General features: G+C 38.4%; 1 protein-coding gene across 1 annotated transcript in view; it reads right to left on the bottom strand.

The window, feature by feature from the left end:
* Positions 1-1,085: 1,085 nt before the first annotated feature.
* Positions 1,086-21,342, bottom strand: part of GRXCR1 (glutaredoxin and cysteine rich domain containing 1) — a gene marked incomplete at both ends in the record, with an annotated part of 108,167 nt that continues 87,910 nt past the window's right edge. The window contains 2 exons of the mRNA XM_082838115.1: positions 1,086-1,265; positions 12,388-12,453. Of these exons, the coding sequence (XP_082694241.1) occupies positions 1,086-1,265; positions 12,388-12,453 (246 nt within the window). The remainder of the gene's footprint in view (positions 1,266-12,387; positions 12,454-21,342) is intronic.

Raw genomic sequence — 21,342 nt, 5'->3', positions numbered from 1 at the left:
TTACCGTTTTCTAACTCATCTAGGTTGGCCCTCCTGCTACACATTCCCAGAGCACACGGTACCATTTGTGTAGTATTTATAAGACTCACCTTGCTTATGATTATTTGTTTAATACTTCCTTCTTTCTTAGAGTGTGAGCTCCATGAAAGCAGAAACCATGCCTTCTACTATGCCTGGATGATTAGAAAGTACTCGGTAAATATTTATAGCTTTTTGCAAAACCAAGAATGTAAAATGTTTTAATTACCTTATCACAGATATAGTGAAGGTTATTTGTTAAAACCATTCATAAGGGAATCCATCAGAGTACAGACACATGTACAGGTAGGCATCAGCTAATAATTATAGCAGAAATTCCTTTTGTCCACTTTGCTGATATCGTCTACTATGTTTTCAAACTATGTAATATTTTGGGTCCAGCTCAAGAGAACCATAACAGCATCTTTCTGGAGGGTTTTCAGGGACAATAGCACAAAGCAGATGTTTAAAACAATAAATCCAGATAAGTCTTCTGGCAGCTTTTGTATCATCACTAAGAAATTCATCGGATAACATTAATAACTTATAATTAATATCATCAGCTCCAAGACTACTTTACAGCTTTAAAAATAATTTACTCCTTAAGTATAAGTAAGATCATATTCTTTCCCACTACCCAGAGCTCTCTTCTTCCCTACAGCTGAGGCTCACATAAAATGTATGCATCTGGAGAGTTGAATTAACTCATCCTAAACAATAGGGTGGCATTGCAATAGACACCATTGGATACATTGTATATTTTCTTTAGAAAATCAAACACATATAAGGAACCAGACTTTGGATATCTTGGAATTTTATCAGGCCCTCCATTAATTCCAATTAGAAACCAGGGTCTAGCACAGGGCTTGGCACATAGTAGCGGTTGAATAAACATTTATTTAAAACATCAGTGAAAGTGGTCACAGCAAAAGCTCCAAACAAAGGAAATTCTAATAAACAAAGTTTATTGATTAATCCAGAAACATAGCCATTTTTTTAAAAAAAGTATAAACCAAATTATTGCTTTCAGTCAATGAAACCAGGCGCCCCATGGGTGGGAGCTCTGTTTAACCAACACAGCTCTTACAGCGCTGAAGGCCATTCTCGTTGCAAGCCGTGCACTTCAGGGCCTTGAATGAGTCTGTAAAGCAGTTTCGAAACACTGACATTTTGCTCCCGTGGCAGATGGAGCACGGAAGAAAGCCAAAGCCTCCACAGGAGGGACACTCGTGTGGATGCTGCACTCTCTGGATAGGTGGCGGGGGGACAAGAGAGGATAGAACATGTGTTAGGATGTCAACTCCATCAGCCCTCCTGTCTTTCTGTACTGTGGATGGTCATAAAACAATATCGGCATAATATGGCTGGGGACCTGAAATCACCTACCATTGATATACAATAGACGCAGGGGATACACTAACTGAAGTTTCCTTCATTATCTCCTTGACGGCCATCAATAGCATAACCTTGGTGTGTAAGGGCTGGTACCTTTTAGGTTAAAGGGCACACACTTCCAGAAATCCATCCTATAAAAGCACATATTTACAAATCAAGTAGTTCAGGAAATGGTCATTTGCATTAAAGGAAAATACTGTAACTTTCCCTTTAGTATCACGTCACAGTTTTATATCTTTGTTTATAGAATAGTAGGACTAATAGTGAGTATGGAAAATCGGAAAACTAAAAGCTGGAGTGGATGAGCCACTGTCAACTGAAGATCCATCATCATACTGCACATCTGAATAATGCTTTGTATTTTTAAAAGTACTTTCAAATGCATGACTATATAGAGTCTTCCCTCATCCCACCCTTCACACACACTGACACCTTCTTCTGTAAAGCAGCTAATTCAAGCAACATTATCCTCATTTTATATTTAAAGAAACAGGCATAGAAATCTTAAGACATTTATCCAAGTCTGTAAAATTACCCACAGTAGCTATCAGCCTTTCTACCTCAAGTAAAAGTAAAGTACACATGAAAGTATAATGATATTAACTAGCAAGGATGTTAAGGATATTCTGAAAATTATCCATACGTATTTCTATTTGCTTTTTTGAGCATGTGACCTTTACTGGAGTCTACTAGCGGCATCCACTTGCTGGGGGGAGATGAGGAGCGATTACAGAATGAATACAAAGAGAACGTGAGTTAATACCAAGCTTCTGACTTGCAAAATAGGAATTTGCAGCACCGTTTGAAAGCCCACCTTTGTGACAAGAGTAATTGCTAAAGTAAGCTTGGGAAATGTAGACACAGACACACACACGCACACACACAAGCACACTCAAACATACCTTACATACTTAGACATACATACAGATTTTCCCTGGAAGTTCACAACTGTACTTAATAAAGTCTCCAAAAAATCCAACTGAAAAGGTAACCGATTAACTAGGTTTAATCTACCATGTCCCTGGCAAGAAACCTTTTCCCAGAAAACAACTATAATTTTCTCATAATCAGTACGCTGTGGAATGTACTTTGGGAAACAAACATTAAGGATATGATTGCTTTAAAATTTATATATTCCCAGACCACTCTTCAGAGATGCATATTCTGTATATAGTAAGATTTGTTTACAGTTACCATTTGACTTTGCTATTATATCAAGATGGCAAAATCCATGGAATATCTTATTTTTAGTAACACAGAATTACTTTGATGGAAAGTAGTGATTGCCAGTCTGAATGACACAAACAAGGAATGTTGTCAAGTCTGTAGATACCCAAAGCTCTTCTAAAAAGTTAGATTGTATGTAGTAATTTAGTTTCTTTGTAACTGGGTTTTTGTCATTTCTTTGTGCAAGGCTGACCAAAAAATGGTGTACCAGACTTACAATTTTGCATGATATAAAAATGTCTTTAGAAAAAAAAACTTTCAGTAAAAACAAAAACAGTGAAGAAAGAGTGTAGTCTAAAAGCAAAACATAGAGAATTAGTAAGTAATGCTATTCTTATCAAATTTTAGAAAGAATATGATACAGTAGATAGGCCATTGACATGCATTAAAGCCAGGCCAGAGATTATGTTAAAAATATTTAATGACTCGTACGAAAGAACACCAACTAGTCAGAAAGGACTAATAGGGCCCTGAATCCAGGACTTCACTCATTAGTGCTGGATTGTAAATAGGACTGGATTCCAAGTAGAGTGGGATCATCAGATTTTGCAATTTAAAAAATTGGGATGCCCAGTTAATTTGAATTTCTGACAGACCACAGATAAATTTTTATATAAGTATGTGCCAAATATTTTATGGGACATGCTTAAACTAAAAAAATTATTCATAATTTACTACAGGTTTAAATGTAAGTGGACATCCTATATTGTACCTGGCAATCCTCACAGGGGAGTTGCTGACAGGGAAGAGGAGAGCTGCTTGGGAGTCTTGGGGTAGCAGCTATTTACCAACCAGTATAAGTTATTTTAATATCTTAACAACCAGTATAAACATGTTTCAATATTTTCGAATTCTTGAATAGCCTATGGTTTTCCCATAAAATATATTTGCAATGGCAAGCAAAGAACAACAAAGCTAGAATACATGTGAGCACTAGGAAGCTTCCTAGGTTCATTCACCAGCTATGTCATTCACTCCAAACACCAGGCTCTAAACACAGAGAACCCAAAATGATAACACAATGCAACACAATTAAAAATTATTGAAACTGAGCAGGACCCTGCAGAACCTTCCTGGGGACAGACACCTCCCCACCCCATCCCCTGGCTCTTGTTTATAGAAAAGCTTTAGCCTCCTAGGCCTTCCCTGAGTTCCAAAGAGCGTATTTAATCAGAGAAGTGAGAAAATGCGGAAACAAATGAAAACAGTTAGGCAAGACAAAATAATAATCGTCTAGCCATAAAACAAAGTCAAGGACCTTTAGTTCCTCCTCAAGGGCTAAAGATAATATCCTGAGCCATATCCTGGAGTTGTTTTGCAGATACTAAGACCCCCCACTGCCAACGAGGTGGAAGACATTAACTGCATGCTGACCTCCAGTATGTAGACTCCAGACAGGTTGGAACCAGAAGGTTGATGATGTTAACTCCCAAAATACCACCCTGTTACCTCACCACCAACCAATCAGGAGGATGTTCACGAGCTGATCAGGCACTCTGTGACCCTCTCCCTCACTTTGTCTTTAAAAACCCTTCCCTGAAGGCCACTGGGGAGTTTGGATCTTTTGAGCATGAGCTGCCCATACTCCTTGCTTGGCCCCATGTTGGGCACCTTACGATAAACGTTGTACTTTCCTTTACCACACCCCAGTATCAGTAGATTGGCTTTACTGCATGGGTGAGTGGACCCAAGTTTGGTTTGGTAGCATTATCTTATATCATGGGCCTGGAACATGATTTACAAAAATTACTTTCAAAGGGTCAAAATATCAAATGTTAAATATATAATGAGTCTGCTCTTTCTTAAAGTTTCTCCACAATTCAGAAAAAAAAAATTTTCTAAAATGAAGTTAATATATAAATACTAAAAGCCACATTGTTCTTTTTAGAGAGAATCACAAATAGACCAAGGTCATTCTAAAATAACATCATCACTTGCAAACTGGTGGTCACAGAGTTTCTCCCCAGGAATCTTCAGCCATGTGTTTACCAGCACAATGAACATACCAGAAATTGTCAAGCTCTGTTGTCTCAAACTCAGTTTAAATTTGGCTGTCAATTTGAAATTTAGAGACAGAACTTTTCATTAGATTACTCAGTGCTGTAGTCCATACTTTAAACAAACTGGATCTAGTATATCTTTCTTTGCCTTCAAGCTTTCCAAATGGGAAAAGTCCATGGAAGAGTCATTAACCATTACAGATGGTCACTTCAGTTACGATGGTTATTTCTTTGTATTCTAAAACATCTGTTAATTTTATATTTGTAAGATGGTAAAATCAGTTGATTCAACTGATCAAGAACAGGAAGTAATAGAATAATAATAAGAAAAAAATAAATAAATAAAATAAAACAATGTCAGAATCTGTGCAATGCCATGATGAGATATGTCTTTTACTTTAAAGATATGTCTTTTACTTTAATTCACTCATTAAATTGTCTCAACAATTTAATGAGTTAATTCATGTAAAGTGAATAGAATATTGCCTGGCACATTGTAGCTACTTAACAAGACATGATTAGTTATTATTTCACTAATAAATCCTTATTTGAAGAGATTTTTATTAACTGCTGCCTCAAGTTAAATTGCTTGTGGTCACATGACACAACCATTTTCTACCATTCATAGAGTCATTTTATTTAAACACTTCTATATTTAGTCTTCTGGTCTAAAGTGTTACCACTGTAAGAAAGGGAGAGTAAATGTGTTTCAATTCACGTGCAAATTCTGATGTCTTGGAGCACAGTATTGGAAAGATTCTGAGGCCACTTCCACTCAGGAAAAATTAGCTGTTTCAGCCATAAACTTGGGAGAGGAAAGGGATAGCTTACACAGGATGTAGTGTCTATACCCAATTCTCACACGAACCTGATGTAATAGAGACTATCTCATTTCACAAATGATGAAACAAAGTCTCTTAATGAGTTAAAAAAAATGTTCAGGTCACAGTGGAATTTGAAAATTAGAAATTAGAGAACTCTCTTCAAGAACTATATGCATGCCCTTTCCTCTTTAAGAGTAGTTTTCAACCTTTACTTACATCCATTTTTTCCCAAATAATATGTTACATGGGATTCCCAAAACATAAAACAGTTAAAAGGATAAATGCTGCAAATGAAGCAGAAGTGGGGTGGGGGTGGGAGTGGGTCTTGAGGGGACCTACTAAGGCTCCCCCAGTGTTCCACTAGCCTCCAGAAATCCTATTCCTGTTACATCACCCAGTATAAGCTATTCCACTTGTTCTTCTAATAATAGTAAATAATTCAGTCATTCCTAGCCATCTCCTTCAAAGAGCGCTTTTGTTATATTGGAACTCTTGCTTCCAACTTAAAAGAGTTCCAACAATGAGAAAGAGCTGGCTTATACTACATGTTCCTGTGTCCTAAGTCCAATACCTCAGTAGACAGCTTTGCCCTCAGTGCAAGATGGAAAAAGAGCTAAAAAATTCCCCAAATTTGAACAGTGTTCCAGGTTGGAGGAAGCAGGAATAACTGAAGTTAACAATAGTCATTATTGGTAGTAACAAAACAGACTTCCACTTTCAATGAAGAGGTTAACAAGAGACACTTTGACCTTCAAGCAATTAAGAAATCTAGGGTAGCTCTTCAGTGTCCTGGAGCCCAGCAAAGCTTGAAACCATGCAGACTCGGCTGAGAATAGCACCCAGTAAGAGAACTAAATCTACAGAGTGCCCCTTTTCTGAATAGTGGTTTGGGTAGAGGCATGTCCCTTGGGGGTGGAATTCAAGAAAAAAGGAGTGCAAAATCATCCTCCCTTTTACCTCTTTCTGTTCATATATTCTTGGCAAGGGAATTTCAAAAAATAAAACTCAGTGGTCTCATTCCACAAATTAGTCCACATTGCCAGGAACTGTGCAAGGTGTAGGGGATATAGCAGTGAACCAGAGACCTCCCTGTTCTCTTAGTAGTAGCTCTCAGCTACAAATAAGGATTTATTAGTGAAATAATGATTAATAATGACTAATCTTATTGAGTGGTTACTACATACCAGGCAATGTTCTATTCACTTTACATGATTCACTCATTAAATCTTCTCAACAACCCTTTGAGTAAAAGGCAGATCTCATCATAGTGTTGCAGAGATTCTGACGACATTATTTGAGGATGGTCTTGGTCTATTTGTGATTCCATTTAAAAATGATGATGTAGCTTTTTGTATTCATATATTAATTTTATTTTAGGAAATTTATTTGTGGTCTTCGAATACGTTCACTCCATACTGCAGTCATCTGAACTGAAGCCCCCAAGCATTCCCTAGTCTCTAACAAAGGACCAAGGGGACAAGGGGGGAGTTCATGAATGATTGTCAAATGGGTTTCCTTTGTAGCACAAACTCAAATTTCATAAATATAAAGAGTTTTTGCTGTTATGTAACATAGGAACAGGATGCTAAGATCAAGGGTCTTCTGTGTTTTCTTCAAGATCAGGACATGAATGCACTTCTTATTTCTGAACTCAGATCATCTAACCTTATTTTAGGAGAGCTAGAAAATCTCTTAAGTATTTTACCAAAGAGGAAGCAACTTATCTGAGTCTCCACGACCATAAACCCCATCATCCAGCTTGTCTATGAAGCAGACTCACTCCATGTAACAGATTATCAAAGAGTGAACACTTGGCATATAATCATCTCTGGATGACTCACCTTTTTCTATGTATTTTGTTTTAAACTATATTCAATAATTTAATTCAGCAAATTCTTGTTAAGTGCCTAATAAATGACTCTCTGTCTGACCTAGCTCTTAATAAACAGAATCGTTCCTGATAATTAGAGTTCCTAGCATTCTCAATTTGCAGAGCTGGGAAAGAAGCCCCTGAACAAAATGCTGACACAGAGGAAATTTGTTGCTTATATTCCCGAATGCATAAGCCAGATGGACGAGTCTGATTCTTGACCCAATGGGATGTACTGCCACAACCCTACTTAAAAAGATGTTCCAATTCCAGAGAGAGGCAGCCAGAGCACTTGGCCTGATTTCCCAGGTGAGTAGGTGGTACTCTGCTGCTGTAGTCTCTGAACATGCTGCAGCCACCCACCCCACAGAGAAGCAACATCATCCAGAATGGTGCTTCTCCAGGGAGGGTCAGGCCAGTCTTTGATAGCTCCAATGCCTTGTACAGACAGCCTGTGCCATTTCCAGCATCCTCAGTGTATAGCTGGGAATCTTACCTCTGTTCTTCATAAATAACAAATCAGGCTTTACAAGGAAAAATATACAAAAGTGGACACTATGTTGGCAATCTCACCAGCAATGACAACAAAATGTTTGCTCATATCTTTAAAAAAAACAGCAAGGCAGAAGCTTACTTAGAGCTTCTCTACCATCTGAGATCTTTAATCCAGTACCTGCCATAACAAGGTGATTGCTAATCATTTCAGGGATGCCCTGACTTCCTCTGTGTGGGAAACATCAGGATCAGCTATCCATCTCGGTTATTATTTGGGGGAAATCCTTAGACATCTCTTCGCTTTTGATCTTTAGCCTGTTTATTTATATAAGTAAATACATAAATATATAAATAAATTTTACCCCCCAATGGTGATTTTATTCATCTTTTTCACCCAAGTGTTCTCTTACATAAAATAATTCTTTTTCTCTTCTTTTTCATTGATTAACTGCTTTGCCTTCTCAAAAACAAACAAACAAAAAACAAAACAGACAAAAAAAAAACCTTGGCTGAAAGAGAATTCATTCATCTATTCACTCAACAAATAATTATTGAGTGCCCATTATTTTCCAATTCCTGTTCTAGGTGCTAGAGGTAAAGAACAGAACAAAATAGGCAAGAATCTGTGTCCACGCGGAGCTCATATGTTACTGGGAAGATCCCCTGCAAACTGTCCCAGGAGCAGAACCCGCACTGGTACAGGTAGCCTTATTAAATCCAAGTCTCATACCAGCTATTGCCATATTTCACTTGCTTCTGCTGCTTTTGGCCAGCTCCTCATGTTTGAGGCCACTGACAAGTCTTCATCAGCGAATCAGGCCCTCTCAGGTTCCCCGAGCAATTTTCGCTTAGATGGGAAGTATGCTAGAATTCTTGGGCCAGAAAACTTGAAATTTGATTTGCTGACACCGTTTCTGATGACCCAGCTGCAGATGCTAAGCCTCTTTCCTCTTCATTACTGGGGTAACTGCTGAAAACTGGGGCCTGAATTACAAAGACCAGGGTGATGAATTATGCAGCACCCAAGTAACAGCAAATTAGAACTTAGTAGGAGCTGTCTGGTTTCTCTCCGAAGTTATTGCCAATTTTCCCCTCTTCCACAATGCCACACTAGCATAAGATCCAAGTGTTAAAATTCAGTCTGTTTCCTGGACCTAGTACTCTGCCTACCGCCCAGTAAACTTCTCATCTGGACCTTGGGTCCTGCCACATTTGATCAGATTTCCCAGATACCTACATGACACTTAATTTGAGAGTGATGGCCGCATAGATTCATGGTTAAGATTATGGAGTCAGGCTCATTAAAATCATGAATCAAACACTATTTGTAAGGTCTGGAGCAAGTGATTTAATCCTCTGTGCCTCCATTCTCTTGTCTGTAAAACAAGGATAATAATAGAACCCACCTTGCAGAGTTATTGTAACGTTTCAATAACTTAATACGTATAATACCAAGAATATTACTTGCTACTTAGTAAGGACTCCAATGTTTCCTACCTCAGGAATATTAAACTCCTGTTTCATTGCCAAAAGCCAACCAGAAGGATGGAATGGGTTTGGATCTGAATCTTGTCCTTTATCCACTTTTCCTGGTTCTTCCAACTGCTTCTCCAAGGCCAGTCTCTTTGCCTGGGTGAGTTTGCCTTAAATCCCAGGCCCCTCACAGGCAGAGTTCAGGGCTTTCTGGATGGCTGCAAATTCTCTACCAGTTTTGTTATATGGACAAAGCAGCCCAACAGAGTTATAACACCTTATAAATCCTATGAACGGTAGAAGCCAGTACCGTACTATTGTATATATTTCAACATTAAGAATAGTTTTAAATGTTTCTGGCTTATTTATGTCATCTGTAGAATTGAGACAGACTTAATGAAGAGCATAAAATCCTCTTTCAAAATTCTTTGAGCTGAGAGAAAGAGAGAGGTTATGTTAATATATAGCATGGCAGTGTTAATCAAGTTGCAGAATTAAGAAATTATAGACTCAAAAGAATAAAGTCTATGAATAGCTAAGTCAATCGTCAACCTTTAAAAAGAAGAGTAATGAGGGACATTCACTTTATAAGACTCTAAAAGATGCTTTTAAATCACAGAAATAACAACAGTAGGATATTGATGGAGCAATGGAACGGATTAGAAAGCTCAGACAAAGACCCAGGTACATATGGGGATTTACTATAATAAAAAATTGGCACAGGGGGCTTCCCTGGTGGCGCAGTGGTTGAGAGTCTGCCTGCCGATGCAGGGGACACGGGTTCGTGCCCCGGTCCAGGAAGATCCCACATGCCGTGGAGTGGCTGGGCCCGTGAGCCATGGCCGCTGAGCCTGCGCTCCGCAGTGGGAGAGGCCGCAACAGTGAGGGGCCCGCGTACCGCAAAAAAAAAAAAAAAAGCTATCTAGAATATAGAAGGATCTTCTGAGAATCAACAACAACAACAAAAAAGACAATTCCAACACTTTTCATGGGCAAGGATAAGAATACACAACTTACAGAAGAAGAAATTTAAAAATTTAACAAGCATACAAGGAAATGCCCAAACTCAATGGTTATCAGAAAAACATTAATTAAAATGATAAGGCAATATCTCTCTATACCTACTACCCTGGCAAAAATTAGACAACAGAAAATTGGAGAACGATGTAAAACATTGCCAGGAATGTGGGAACATACGAAACCGCTTTCTCCACAGGAGGGAGTGTTGGATGCTGCAAGCATCATGGAGAGCCATCTGGCACTACCTGAAAAACTGGGGATATGCATAAGCTATTACCCAGCGATTCCTACTCTCAGAGAAATCCACAAGCAAACATGGTCAAGGTTGCTCCTTGCAGCACTGTTTGTTTGAGGGAGAAGTTAGAGGACATCAGTGGAAAAAATGAGTAGATAAAAAATACTGGGTGGGCTCCATGCAGCTGCATTGTCCAAAGTAGGAGCCATCGGTCAGATATGGTTAATTAGTTTATTTATTTTAAAATTTGTATTTAATTTTACTTGACTTGAATTTAAACTTAAATCAAGTAAAGTTAAATAAAATTAAAAATTCAGTTCTTCAGTCGCACTAGCTACCTTCTAAGCGTTCAATAGCCACATGCAGCCAGTGACTACTGTTTTGGATAGTACAGATATAAAAGAGTTCCATCATCAAAGGAAGTTCTATTCAACAGTGATGTTGTGGGAAAGTACACAGCAGTTAGAAGAAATGGATTAAAGGTTCGCATAGCAATATCGATGGTTCTTAAAAGCACAGTGCCTAAGAAAATAATTTGAAACACAATTAGGTACATTACATGACATCATTTGTAAGAGTAAAAATGTGCAGAGAAAATAATAATACATATTAACCAAGTTAAATCACTTAAATAAAACATACATATTAACCCAAATTGATGGTTTCATGGAGTTGGAGTAGAGTACAGGGACAAAAGGAAAGAAATGAACCCACCCATACAGAGTTTAGAGCTGAGAGGAATTCTAGATTATCAAGTACACACCCTCATTGTGTTTGTCTTTCTCGGTAAAATTACTATATGAATAAAACATGATTCCTAGCACCAAGTAGTATATAGTTCATTTGGGACATGAATTAAATGCCCAAAGACAAGTAATACAAAAATTAAAAGACTTTGATAAGCACCTAAGAAAAAGAGGGATACCAGAATGCAAAGGTGTGAGAGATCAGGAATGATGTGGGGAAGAGGTGATACTGCAGATGGGCCTTGAAGATGGTGAAGGGGAATGAGGAAATGGAACAATAGCAGGCTTGCACAAAGGAATGGTGGTAAAAAACCACGAAGTGGAAGGAATGGTAGAGAATCAGAAATGAGGTCAGCAAAGGAGATTGGACCAAAAAGAGCTGGCGTGGCACAATAGATACCATGTAACTATATTGCATAGTTCCCCTGGGAAAGTCTGGGTTCAGGTTCACTGCCACAGAATAATTATTAATGCACCCTTTTCACTCTCAAGGTGTCCCAGTTTAGACTATAAAATATATATATATATATATATATTTTATCCTACATATAGAGAGAAGTAGGCTGATAAAATACTGGAGCAGAGAGGTATTAAGGGTTTCCTGGTTGCATATTCATTTGATACATCATATATTTGAATAAGTATTTCTCAGATGTTGTCATTATAAATATAGGAACAAAATTAAAAGGTGCACTTTTGGAGAAATAACTTTTTCTCTAATCTTTAGAAATGATGAGCTGGTCTGTAGGAAAAATAAAATAATTTAAATAAAAAATTTTATATGTGCTTCAAGATAACGGCCTGACATGAAACATCTCATCAACATCTCTATAACAGAGAATTAGGCTCTAATAAAGCCGACTGGAATTTTCACCTAATACTACGAGGTTGTTAGACACTAACACTAAAGTCACTCTAGCTGGAGGAAACCTCACTGTAGGTGGTAGCAAATTAAAACCGCCACATGTATCCTGTTATATACTTGTAAGAACACAGAGAAAAATTCAATTAGGAAAACTCAATTACAATCAGAGTGTGTTGAATGTTTTGATTACTAAAAATAAGTTGCTAAAAGCACAATTACCTCAATTTTGGTTAAGAGGTCTTGCAGTTCTCCTGATTCATTCATTGACAAAATTTTCTCAGCACCCTATTAACAAGAGAGGGTAGGGGAGAAAGAAAATCCATTTTGTTAGTATTTGAGAAAACAAAGTTCTAGCCAGGAAAGTTTAACTCACAAAATACTGAACAGGATTTTTCCCTTCAGATCTAAGTAAACTCAGAACCAGGAGGCCAAAGAGGAGAGGCAATTTCTCTCTCCTTTCACATACTCTCCTATCTAGTAAGGCTAATTGTGGGCAAAAGGAGGACTGCCAGCAGAAGGTGAGTACTGGGAAGTCCATCCATGCCTGTCAGACGAAGTCCAGAGATGGAAGGTTCCAGCACACCCTTCAGAGCTGTTCAGGGAGCCTAAGCCAGCCACCTGGGAAAGGAAGTCTCTGAGCAAATCCCCAGCCTGGGCTGCCTCTGCCCTATTCCAGGCAGTCCTGGACATGTCTCACTCAGAATCCTTAGAATCCATGTCCTTAAGGACATGCCCTCCTTAATGCTATTAAGATAACAGCAGCTAATAATAATGATAATAATAATAAAAGTAATAACCACCCACAGTAATTAAGCACATATTAGGAGCCAGGCATCCAACATCATCTAATCTGATGTGCTAGGCTCACTTAATGGTAGAAATTGAGCCTCTGTGAGATTAAATAACTTAAAAATGAGAACCTGGGCTTCCCTGGTGGTGCAGTGGTTGAGAGTCTGCCTGCCGATGCAGGGGACACGGGTTCGTGCCCCGGTCCGGGAAGATCCCGCATACCGCTGGGCCCGTGAGCCATGGCCGCTGAGCCTGTGCGTCCGGAGCCTGTGCTCCGCAGCGGGAGAGGCCACAACAGTGAGAGGCCCACGTACCGCAAAAAAAAAAAAAGAAAAAAAGTGAACTTTACCTAAAAATGCAAGAGGGAGGAGATATAGGGATGTATGTATATGTATAGCTGATTCACTTTGTTATAAAGCAGAAACTAACACACCATTCTAATGCAATTATACTTCAATAAAGATGTTTTTTTTAAAAAAAAGAACTTTACTGTGAAAATGAGAACTGGGATGATGTACGCACTTTCCAACAAACTAATCATGTTTCTTTGAACTACCCCATTTTCCTTTCCTTTCCAGCCTCTTCTTACCTTCTCCCACTCTACTTCTCAACATGCAGCCATAGAGGCTATAGAAGGAAGAAGTTATTCTTTCTCTTTTTTTTTCTTTTAAAGAAAACAGACATTTATTTTTCACAGTTCTAGAGGTGGGAAGTCCAAGATTAGGGTGCCAGCATGGTCTGGTTCTTTTTTTTTTCTATAACATCTTTATTGAGGTATAATTGCTTTACAGTGGTATGTAAGTTTCTACTGTATAACAAAGTGAATCAGCTATAGGTATACATGTATCCCCATATCTCCTCCCTCTTGCATCTCCCTCTCACCCTCCCTATCTCACCCCCTCTGGGTGGTCACAAAGCACCAAGCTAATCTCTCTGTGTTATGTGGCTGCTTCCCACTAGCTATCTATTTTACATTTGGTAGTGTATATATGTCCATGCCACTCTCTCACTTCGTCCCAGCTTGCCCTTCCCCCTCCCCATGTGCTGAAGTCCATTCTCTACGTCTGCGTCTTTACTCCTGTCCTGCCCCTAGGTCCTTCAGAAACTTTTTTTTTTTAGATGCCATATATATGTGTTAGCATTCGGTATTTGTTTTTCTCTTTCTGACTTAATTCACTCTGTATTACAGACTCTAGGTCCAACCACCTCACTACAAATAAATCAATTCCGTTTCTTATTATGGCTGAGTAATATTCCCTTGTATATATGTGCCACATCTTCTTTATCCATTCATCTGTCGATGAACACTTAGGTTGCTTCCATGTGCTGGCTATTGTAAATAGAGCTGCAATGAACATTGTGGTACATGACTCTTTTTGAATTATGGTTTTCTCAGGGTATATGCCCATGAGTGGTAATGCTGGGTCGTATGGTAGTTCTATTTTCAGTTTTTTAAGGAATCTCCATACTGTTCTCCATAGTGGCTGTATCAATTTACATTCCCACCAACAGTGAAGGAGTGTTCCCTTTTCTCCACACCCTCTCCAGCATTTATTGTTTCTAGATTTTTTGATGATGGCCATTCTGACTGGTGTGAGGTGATATCTCATTGTAGTTTTGATTTGCATTTCTCTAATGATTAGTGATGTTGAGCATCCTTTCATGTGTTTGTTGGCAATCTGTATATCTTCTTTGGAGAAATGTCTATTTAGGTCTTCTGCCCATTTTTGGATTGGATTGTTTGTTTTTCTGATATTGAGCGGCATAAGCTGCTTGTATATTTTGGAGATTAATCCTTTGTCAGTTGCTCTGTTTGCAAACATTTTCTCCCATTCTGAGGGTTGTCTTTTCGTCTTACTTGTGCTTTCCTTTGCTGTGCAAACTTTTAAGTTTCATTAGGTCCCATTTGTTTATTTTTGTTTGTATTTGCATCACTCTAGGAGGCGGGTAAAAAAGGATCTTGCTGTGATTTATGTCATAGAGTGTTCTTCCTAAGTTTTCCTCTAAGAGTTTTATAGTGTCTGGCCTTACATTTAGGTCTTTAATCCATTTTGAGTTTATTTTTGTGTATGGTGTTAGGGAGTGTTCTAATTTTATTCTTTTACATGTAGCTCTCCAGTTTTCCCAGCACCACTTAATGAAGAGGGTGTCTTTTCTCCATTGTAAGTTCTTGCCTCCTTTGTTGTAAATTAGGTGGACTATAGGTGCATGGGTTTATCTCTGGACTTTCTATCCTGTTCCATTGATCTATATTTCTGTTTTGCTGCCAGTACCATACTGTCTTGATTACTGTAGCTTGGTAGTATAGTCTGAAGTCCGGGAGCCTGATTACTCCAGCTCTATTTTTCTTTCTCAAGAATTGCTTTGGCTATTCGGGGTCTTTTATGTTTCCATACAAACTGTGAAATTTTTTGTCCTTGTTCTGTGAAAAATGCCACTGGTAATCTAATAGGGATTGCATTGAATCTGTAGATTGCTTTGGGTAGCATAGTCAATTTTCACAATGTTGCTTCTTCCAATCCAAGAACATGGTACATCTCTCCATCTGTTGTATCATCTTTAATTTCTTTCATCAGTGTCTCATAATTTTCTGTATACAGGATTTTTGTCTCCTTAGGTAGGTTTATTCCTAGGTATTTTATTCTTTTTGTTGAAATGGTAAATGGGAGTGTTTCCTTATTTCTCTTTCATATTTTTCATCATTAGTGTATAGGAATGCAAGAGATTTCTCTGCATTAATTATGTATCCTGCTACTTTACTAAATTCATTGATTAGCTCTAGTAGTTTTCTGGTAGCATCTTTAGGATACTCTATGTATAGTATCATGTCATCTGCAAACAGTGACAGTTTTACTTCTTTTCTGATATGGATTCCTTCTATTTCTTTTTCTTCTCTGATTGCTGTGGCTAAAAGTTCCAAAACTACGTTGAATAATAGTGGTGAGAGTGGACAACCTTGTCTTTTTCCTGATCTTAGTGGAAATGGTTTCAGTTTTTCACCATTGAGAACGATGTTGGCTGTGGGTTTGTCATATATGGCCTTTATTACATTGAGGTAAGTTCCCTCTATGCCTACTTTCTGGAGGGTTTTTATTATAAATGGGTGTTGAATTTTGTTGAAAGCTTTTTCTGCATCTATTGAGATGATCATATGGTTTTTCTCCTTCAATTTGTTAATATGGTGTATCACATTGATTGATTTGCATGTATTGAAGAATCCTTGCATTCCTGGGATAAAACCTCACTTAATCATGGTGTATAATCCTTTAAATGTGCTGTTGGAATCTGTTTCCTAGTATTCTGTTGAGGATTTTTGCATCTATGTTCATCAGTGACATTGGGCTCTAGTATTCTTTCTTTCTGTCATCTTTGTCTGGTTTTGGTATCAGGGTGATGGTGGCCTCGTAGAATGAATTTGGGAGTGTTCCTCCCTCTACTATATTTTGGAAGAGTTTGAGAAGGATAGGTGTTAGCTCTTCTCTAAATGTTTGATAGAATTTTCCTGTGAAGCCATCTGGTCCAGGGCTTTTGTTTGTTGGAAGATTTTTAATCACAGTTTCAATTTCAGTGCTTGTGATTGGTCTGTTTATATTTTCTATTTCTTCCTGGTTCAGCCTCGGAAGGTTGTGCTTGTCTAAGAATTTGTCCATTTCTTCCAGATTGTCCATTTCATTAGCATATAGTTGCTTGTAGTAATCTCTCATGATCCTTTGTATTTCTGCAGTGTTAGTTGTTACTTCTCCCTTTTCATTTCTAATTCTATTGATTTGAGCCTTCTCCCTTTTTTTCTTGATGAGTCTGGCTAATGGTTTATCAATTTTGTTTATCTTCTCAAAGAACCAGCTTTTACTTTTATTGATCTTTGCTATTGTTTCCTTCATTTCTTTTTCATTTATTTCTGATCTGATATTTATGATTTCTTTCCTTCTGCTAACTTAGGGTTTTTTTTATTCTTCTTTCTCTAACTGCTTTAGGTTTAAGGTTAGGTGACTTATTTGAGATTTTTCTTGTTTCTTGATGTAGGATTGTATTGCTATGAACTTCCCTCTTAGACTGTTTTTGCTGCATCCCATAGGTTTTGGGTCATCGTGTCTTCATTGTCATTTGTTTCCAGGTATTTTCTGATTTCCTCTTTGATTTCTTCAGTGACCTCTTTGTTCTTTAGTAGTGTATTGTTTAGCCTCCATGTGTTTCTATTCTTTACAGATTTTTTTCTGTAATTGATATCCAGTCTTATAGTATTGTGGACAGAAAAGATACTGGATATGATTTCAATTTTCTTAAATTTACCAAGGCTTGATTTGTGCCCCAGATATGATCTATCCTGGAGAATGTTCCATGAGCACTTGAGAAGAAAGTGTATTCTGTTGTTTTTGTATGGAATGTCCTATAAATATCAATTAAGTTCATCTTGTTTAATGTGTCATTTAAATCTTGTGTTTCCTTATTTATTTTCGTTTTGGATGATCTGTCCAGTGATGAAAGTGGGAATGTTAAAGTCCCCTACTATTACTGTGTTACTGTCGATTTCCCCTTTTATGGCTGTTAGTATTTGCCTTATGTATTGAGGTGCTCCTATGTTGGGTGCATAAATATTTACAATTGTTATATCTTCCTCTTGGATTGATCCCTTGATCATTATGTAGTGTCCTTCTTTGTCTCTTGTATTAGTCTTTATTTTAAAGTCTATTTTGTCTGATATGAGAATTGCTACTCCAGCTTACTTTTGAATTCCATTCACATGGAATATCTTTTTTCATTCCCTCACTTTCAGTCTGTATGTGTCCCTGGGTCTGATGTGGGTCTCTTGTAGACAACATATATACGGGTCTTGTTTTTGTATCCATTCAGCCAGTCTATGTCTTTTCCTTGGAGCATTTATTCCATTTACATTTAAGGTAATTATTGATATGTATGTTCCTATTACCATTTTCTTAATTGTTTTGGGTTTGTTACTGTAGGTCTTTTCCTTCTCTTATGTTTCCTGCCTAGAGAAGTTCCTTTAGCATTTGTTGTAAACCTGGTTTGGTGGTGCTGAATTCTCTTAGCTTCTGCTTGTTTGTAAAGGTTTTAATTTCTCCATTGAATCTCAATGAGATCTTTGCTGGGTAGAGTAATCTTGTTTGTAGGTTTCTGCCTTTCATCGCTTTAAATATGTCCTGCCACTCCTTTTAGGCTTGCCAAGTTTCTGCTGAAAGATCAGCTGTTAACCTTATGGGGGTTCCCTTGTATGTTATTTGTTGCTTTTCCCTTGCTGCTTTTAATATTTTTTCTTTGTATTTAATTTTTGATAGTTTGATTAATATGTGTCTTGGCATGTTTCTCCTTGGATTTATCCTGTATGGGACTCTCTGTGCTTCCTGGACTTAATTGACTATTTCCTCTCCCATATTAGAGAAGTTCTCAACTATAATCTCTTCAAATATTTTCTCAGTCCCTTTGTTTTTCTCTTCTTCTTCTGGGACCCCTATAATCCAAATGTTGGTGCATTTAACGTTGTCCCAAAGGTCTCTGAGACTGTCCTCAATTCTTTTCATTTTTTGTTTTTATTCTACTCTGCGGTAGTTATTTCCACTATTTTAATCTTCCAGGTCACTTATCCTTTCTTCTGCCTCAGTTATTCTGCTATTGATCCCTTCTAGAGAATTTTTAATTTCATTTATTGTGTTTCTCATCATTGTTTGTTTGCTCTTTAGTTCTTCTAGGTCCTTGTTAAACGTTTCTTGTATTTTCTCCATTCTGTTTCCAAGATTTTGGATCCTCTTTACTGTCATTACTCTGAATTCTTTTTCTGGTAGACTGCCTATTTTCTCTTCATTTGTTTGGTCTGGTGCATTTTTACCTTGCTGCTTCATCTCCTGTATATTTCTCTGTTTTCTCATTTTGCTTACCTTACTGTGTTTGGGGTCTCCTTTTCACAGGCTGCAGGTTTGTAGTTCCCATTGTTTTTGGTGTCTGTCCACAGTGGGTAAAGTTGATTCAGTGAGTTTTGTAGGCTTCCTGGTGAGAGGACGAGTGCCTGTGTTCTGGTGGATGAGGCTGGATCTTGTCTTTCTGGTGGGCAGGACTGCATCTGGTGGTGTGTTTTGGGGTGTCTGTGAACTTAATATGATTTTAGGCAGCCTCTCTGCTAATGGATGGGGTTGTGTTCCTGTCTTGCTAGTTCTTTGGCATAGGGTGTTCAGCACTGTACCTTGCTGGTCATTGAGTGGAGCTGGGTCTTAGCATTGAGATGGAGATCTCTGGGTGAGCTTTTGCCATTTGATACTGCATGGGGCTGGGAGGTCTCTGGTGGGCCAATGTTCTAAACCCAGCTCTCCCACCTCAGAGTCTCAGGTCTGACATCTGGCCGAAGCACCAAGACACTGTCAGCCACACGGCTTAGGCTTATAAAAATGCATCAAGCATCCACTGCATGGAAGTCTGATTTTCTCCTGTTGTAATTCACTTTCCAGTCCTTGCAGATTAGCTGTATTAGGTCACTCTTCTGATGCTCAGCAAGGCTGCTCACCACTCCAGTCAGCAGCTCATTTCCCCAAAGTTATTATTTCTAATCAAAGGCAGAGACCACATCTGCCTTTTTTCACATCATATCCCTGGCAAATAGGTGTGGAATCCATTTTTGATCAATCAACAAGACAAATAGAAATACCATCACATAAAAAATACTTCTTGGATTTCTCTTTGTGCTGGGTAGGGTGGAAAACACAAAGACTAATTTAAAAAATAAAAAGGCCCTAGTGTTAGGAGATTACAATTTTTTTATGTAAACACGCAACCAAGTAACCCACAATGTAGAATGGGAAATAACTGCCAAATGTTAATGATGCAGAAAAGATGAGCCAGGAGATCCTAGCAGGGAGGAAAAAAGATCTGCTTATGGAAAAGACTTTCTGATGTTGGTAGCATTTGATCTGGACCTTGAAGATTAAGTGAGGTTTCTAAGGGTAGGCAAGTCAGGCAGAGATGTACAGGAGCCTTTAGTTCTGGGTTTCATTTACTTCAGTTTATTTTACATAACTCAGATCATCTTAATCACCATCAGGAATGTCAACTTGATAAATTAACAAAGTACAATGAATGAATACACAGGGTTACAGAGAACACATGTAGCCCTATGAGGCAAGTTATATTCTTTCCTTTGTCGGTGGTTTTGCCAGGAATACAGACATGAGAACAAAGTAAGGAGTGCACCAAAACAAAACATTAAAGCCTAAAGCACAATAACTGGTAATATTTTACTTTCGCTACATTCTATTTCTTTTATGAGTTAGCTAAGCTAAAATGGGAGAAGCCTCAGGGAATTTGGTACGTGAACTAAGCAGTAAGGAGAATATGTGGCTCATTTTTCTTCAAAGAAAATGTACCCCAGTGACTCCAAAGAATATAAATGTACCAGCACAGCCATCATACATCTGTTTCCCAGATCTTTTCTTACTCATACATCTGCTTCCCAGATCTTTTCTTACCTTAGCAGGGTGCCTTAGTTCACTGTTTAGAATACCATGCACAGGCCAGGAAAGGACTATCACACTACCCCTAGATATGTGAAATTTGCTCTCCTCAGCCAAATCATTCCAGCACCATCAGTACTATGGGAGCAGATTCCACATTTCAGGAGAAACTCAGGCTCTGCTCACATCAAGCAATGTAACTAAAGGCCTGAGAGTCGATGCTCTTGGAGACACCTGGGTGCCGAGTGCACAGGTGGTGGACCAAGTGCTTAAGATGGGATAAAACTCTGCTCTCTAACAAAGAACTGGGAGCTGAGTATCTCCAAACCTCTCACTGTGGCTACTCAATGTGGCTTCCACCCACAGGTCCACGTGGCCAGCCCTCAGCTGGTTTCCTGGGGAGGAGCCCTCTGGTTCCTGTGCTACCGACTGAGCAGATAGAATAGCCAAAATCCCTTGCTTCTCCATGGGGTTCCATATCCCCACCCTCCACCTGATCTTGTCCTTGCTGAACCGAAGTGTGAGATCCTACAGGACAAGGAAATCAGATGGTGTCCTCTCTGCTCTTGGGGAGCAGCAGCAGGATGGGGATCTCAGCCTAGTCGGCAAGTTTTAGGGAAAACTTAGATTCCTCCCATCCTGAGACTTGAGACGTTTACCAGGGTAACTCCCAACCTGACCTGTCTGCACTGCATTTACATATTCCAAAGATCTTATTCCCTGCAGTTTTCTATCAAAAGCTTTCCAATTATTACTTGGCCTATAATGAAACTCTTGTGTCCACAAAAGGGAGTATATTCCCTTAAGTATCAACATTCTTAGGAAATAATATTTTCCTGGCTGGTATTTGGCTAAGAATGTCACATATGAGTTTGTTACTTTTAAAATATAACTCCATATCCAATTCCATGCAAGTGGAAATTAATTAATC

This window comes from Leucopleurus acutus, assembly GCF_964270905.1.
Source record: "Leucopleurus acutus genome assembly, chromosome: 4".
NCBI lineage: Eukaryota > Metazoa > Chordata > Mammalia > Artiodactyla > Delphinidae > Leucopleurus > Leucopleurus acutus.
Note: the sequence above shows the minus strand (reverse complement) of the source record. Positions and strands in the feature narration are given on the sequence as shown.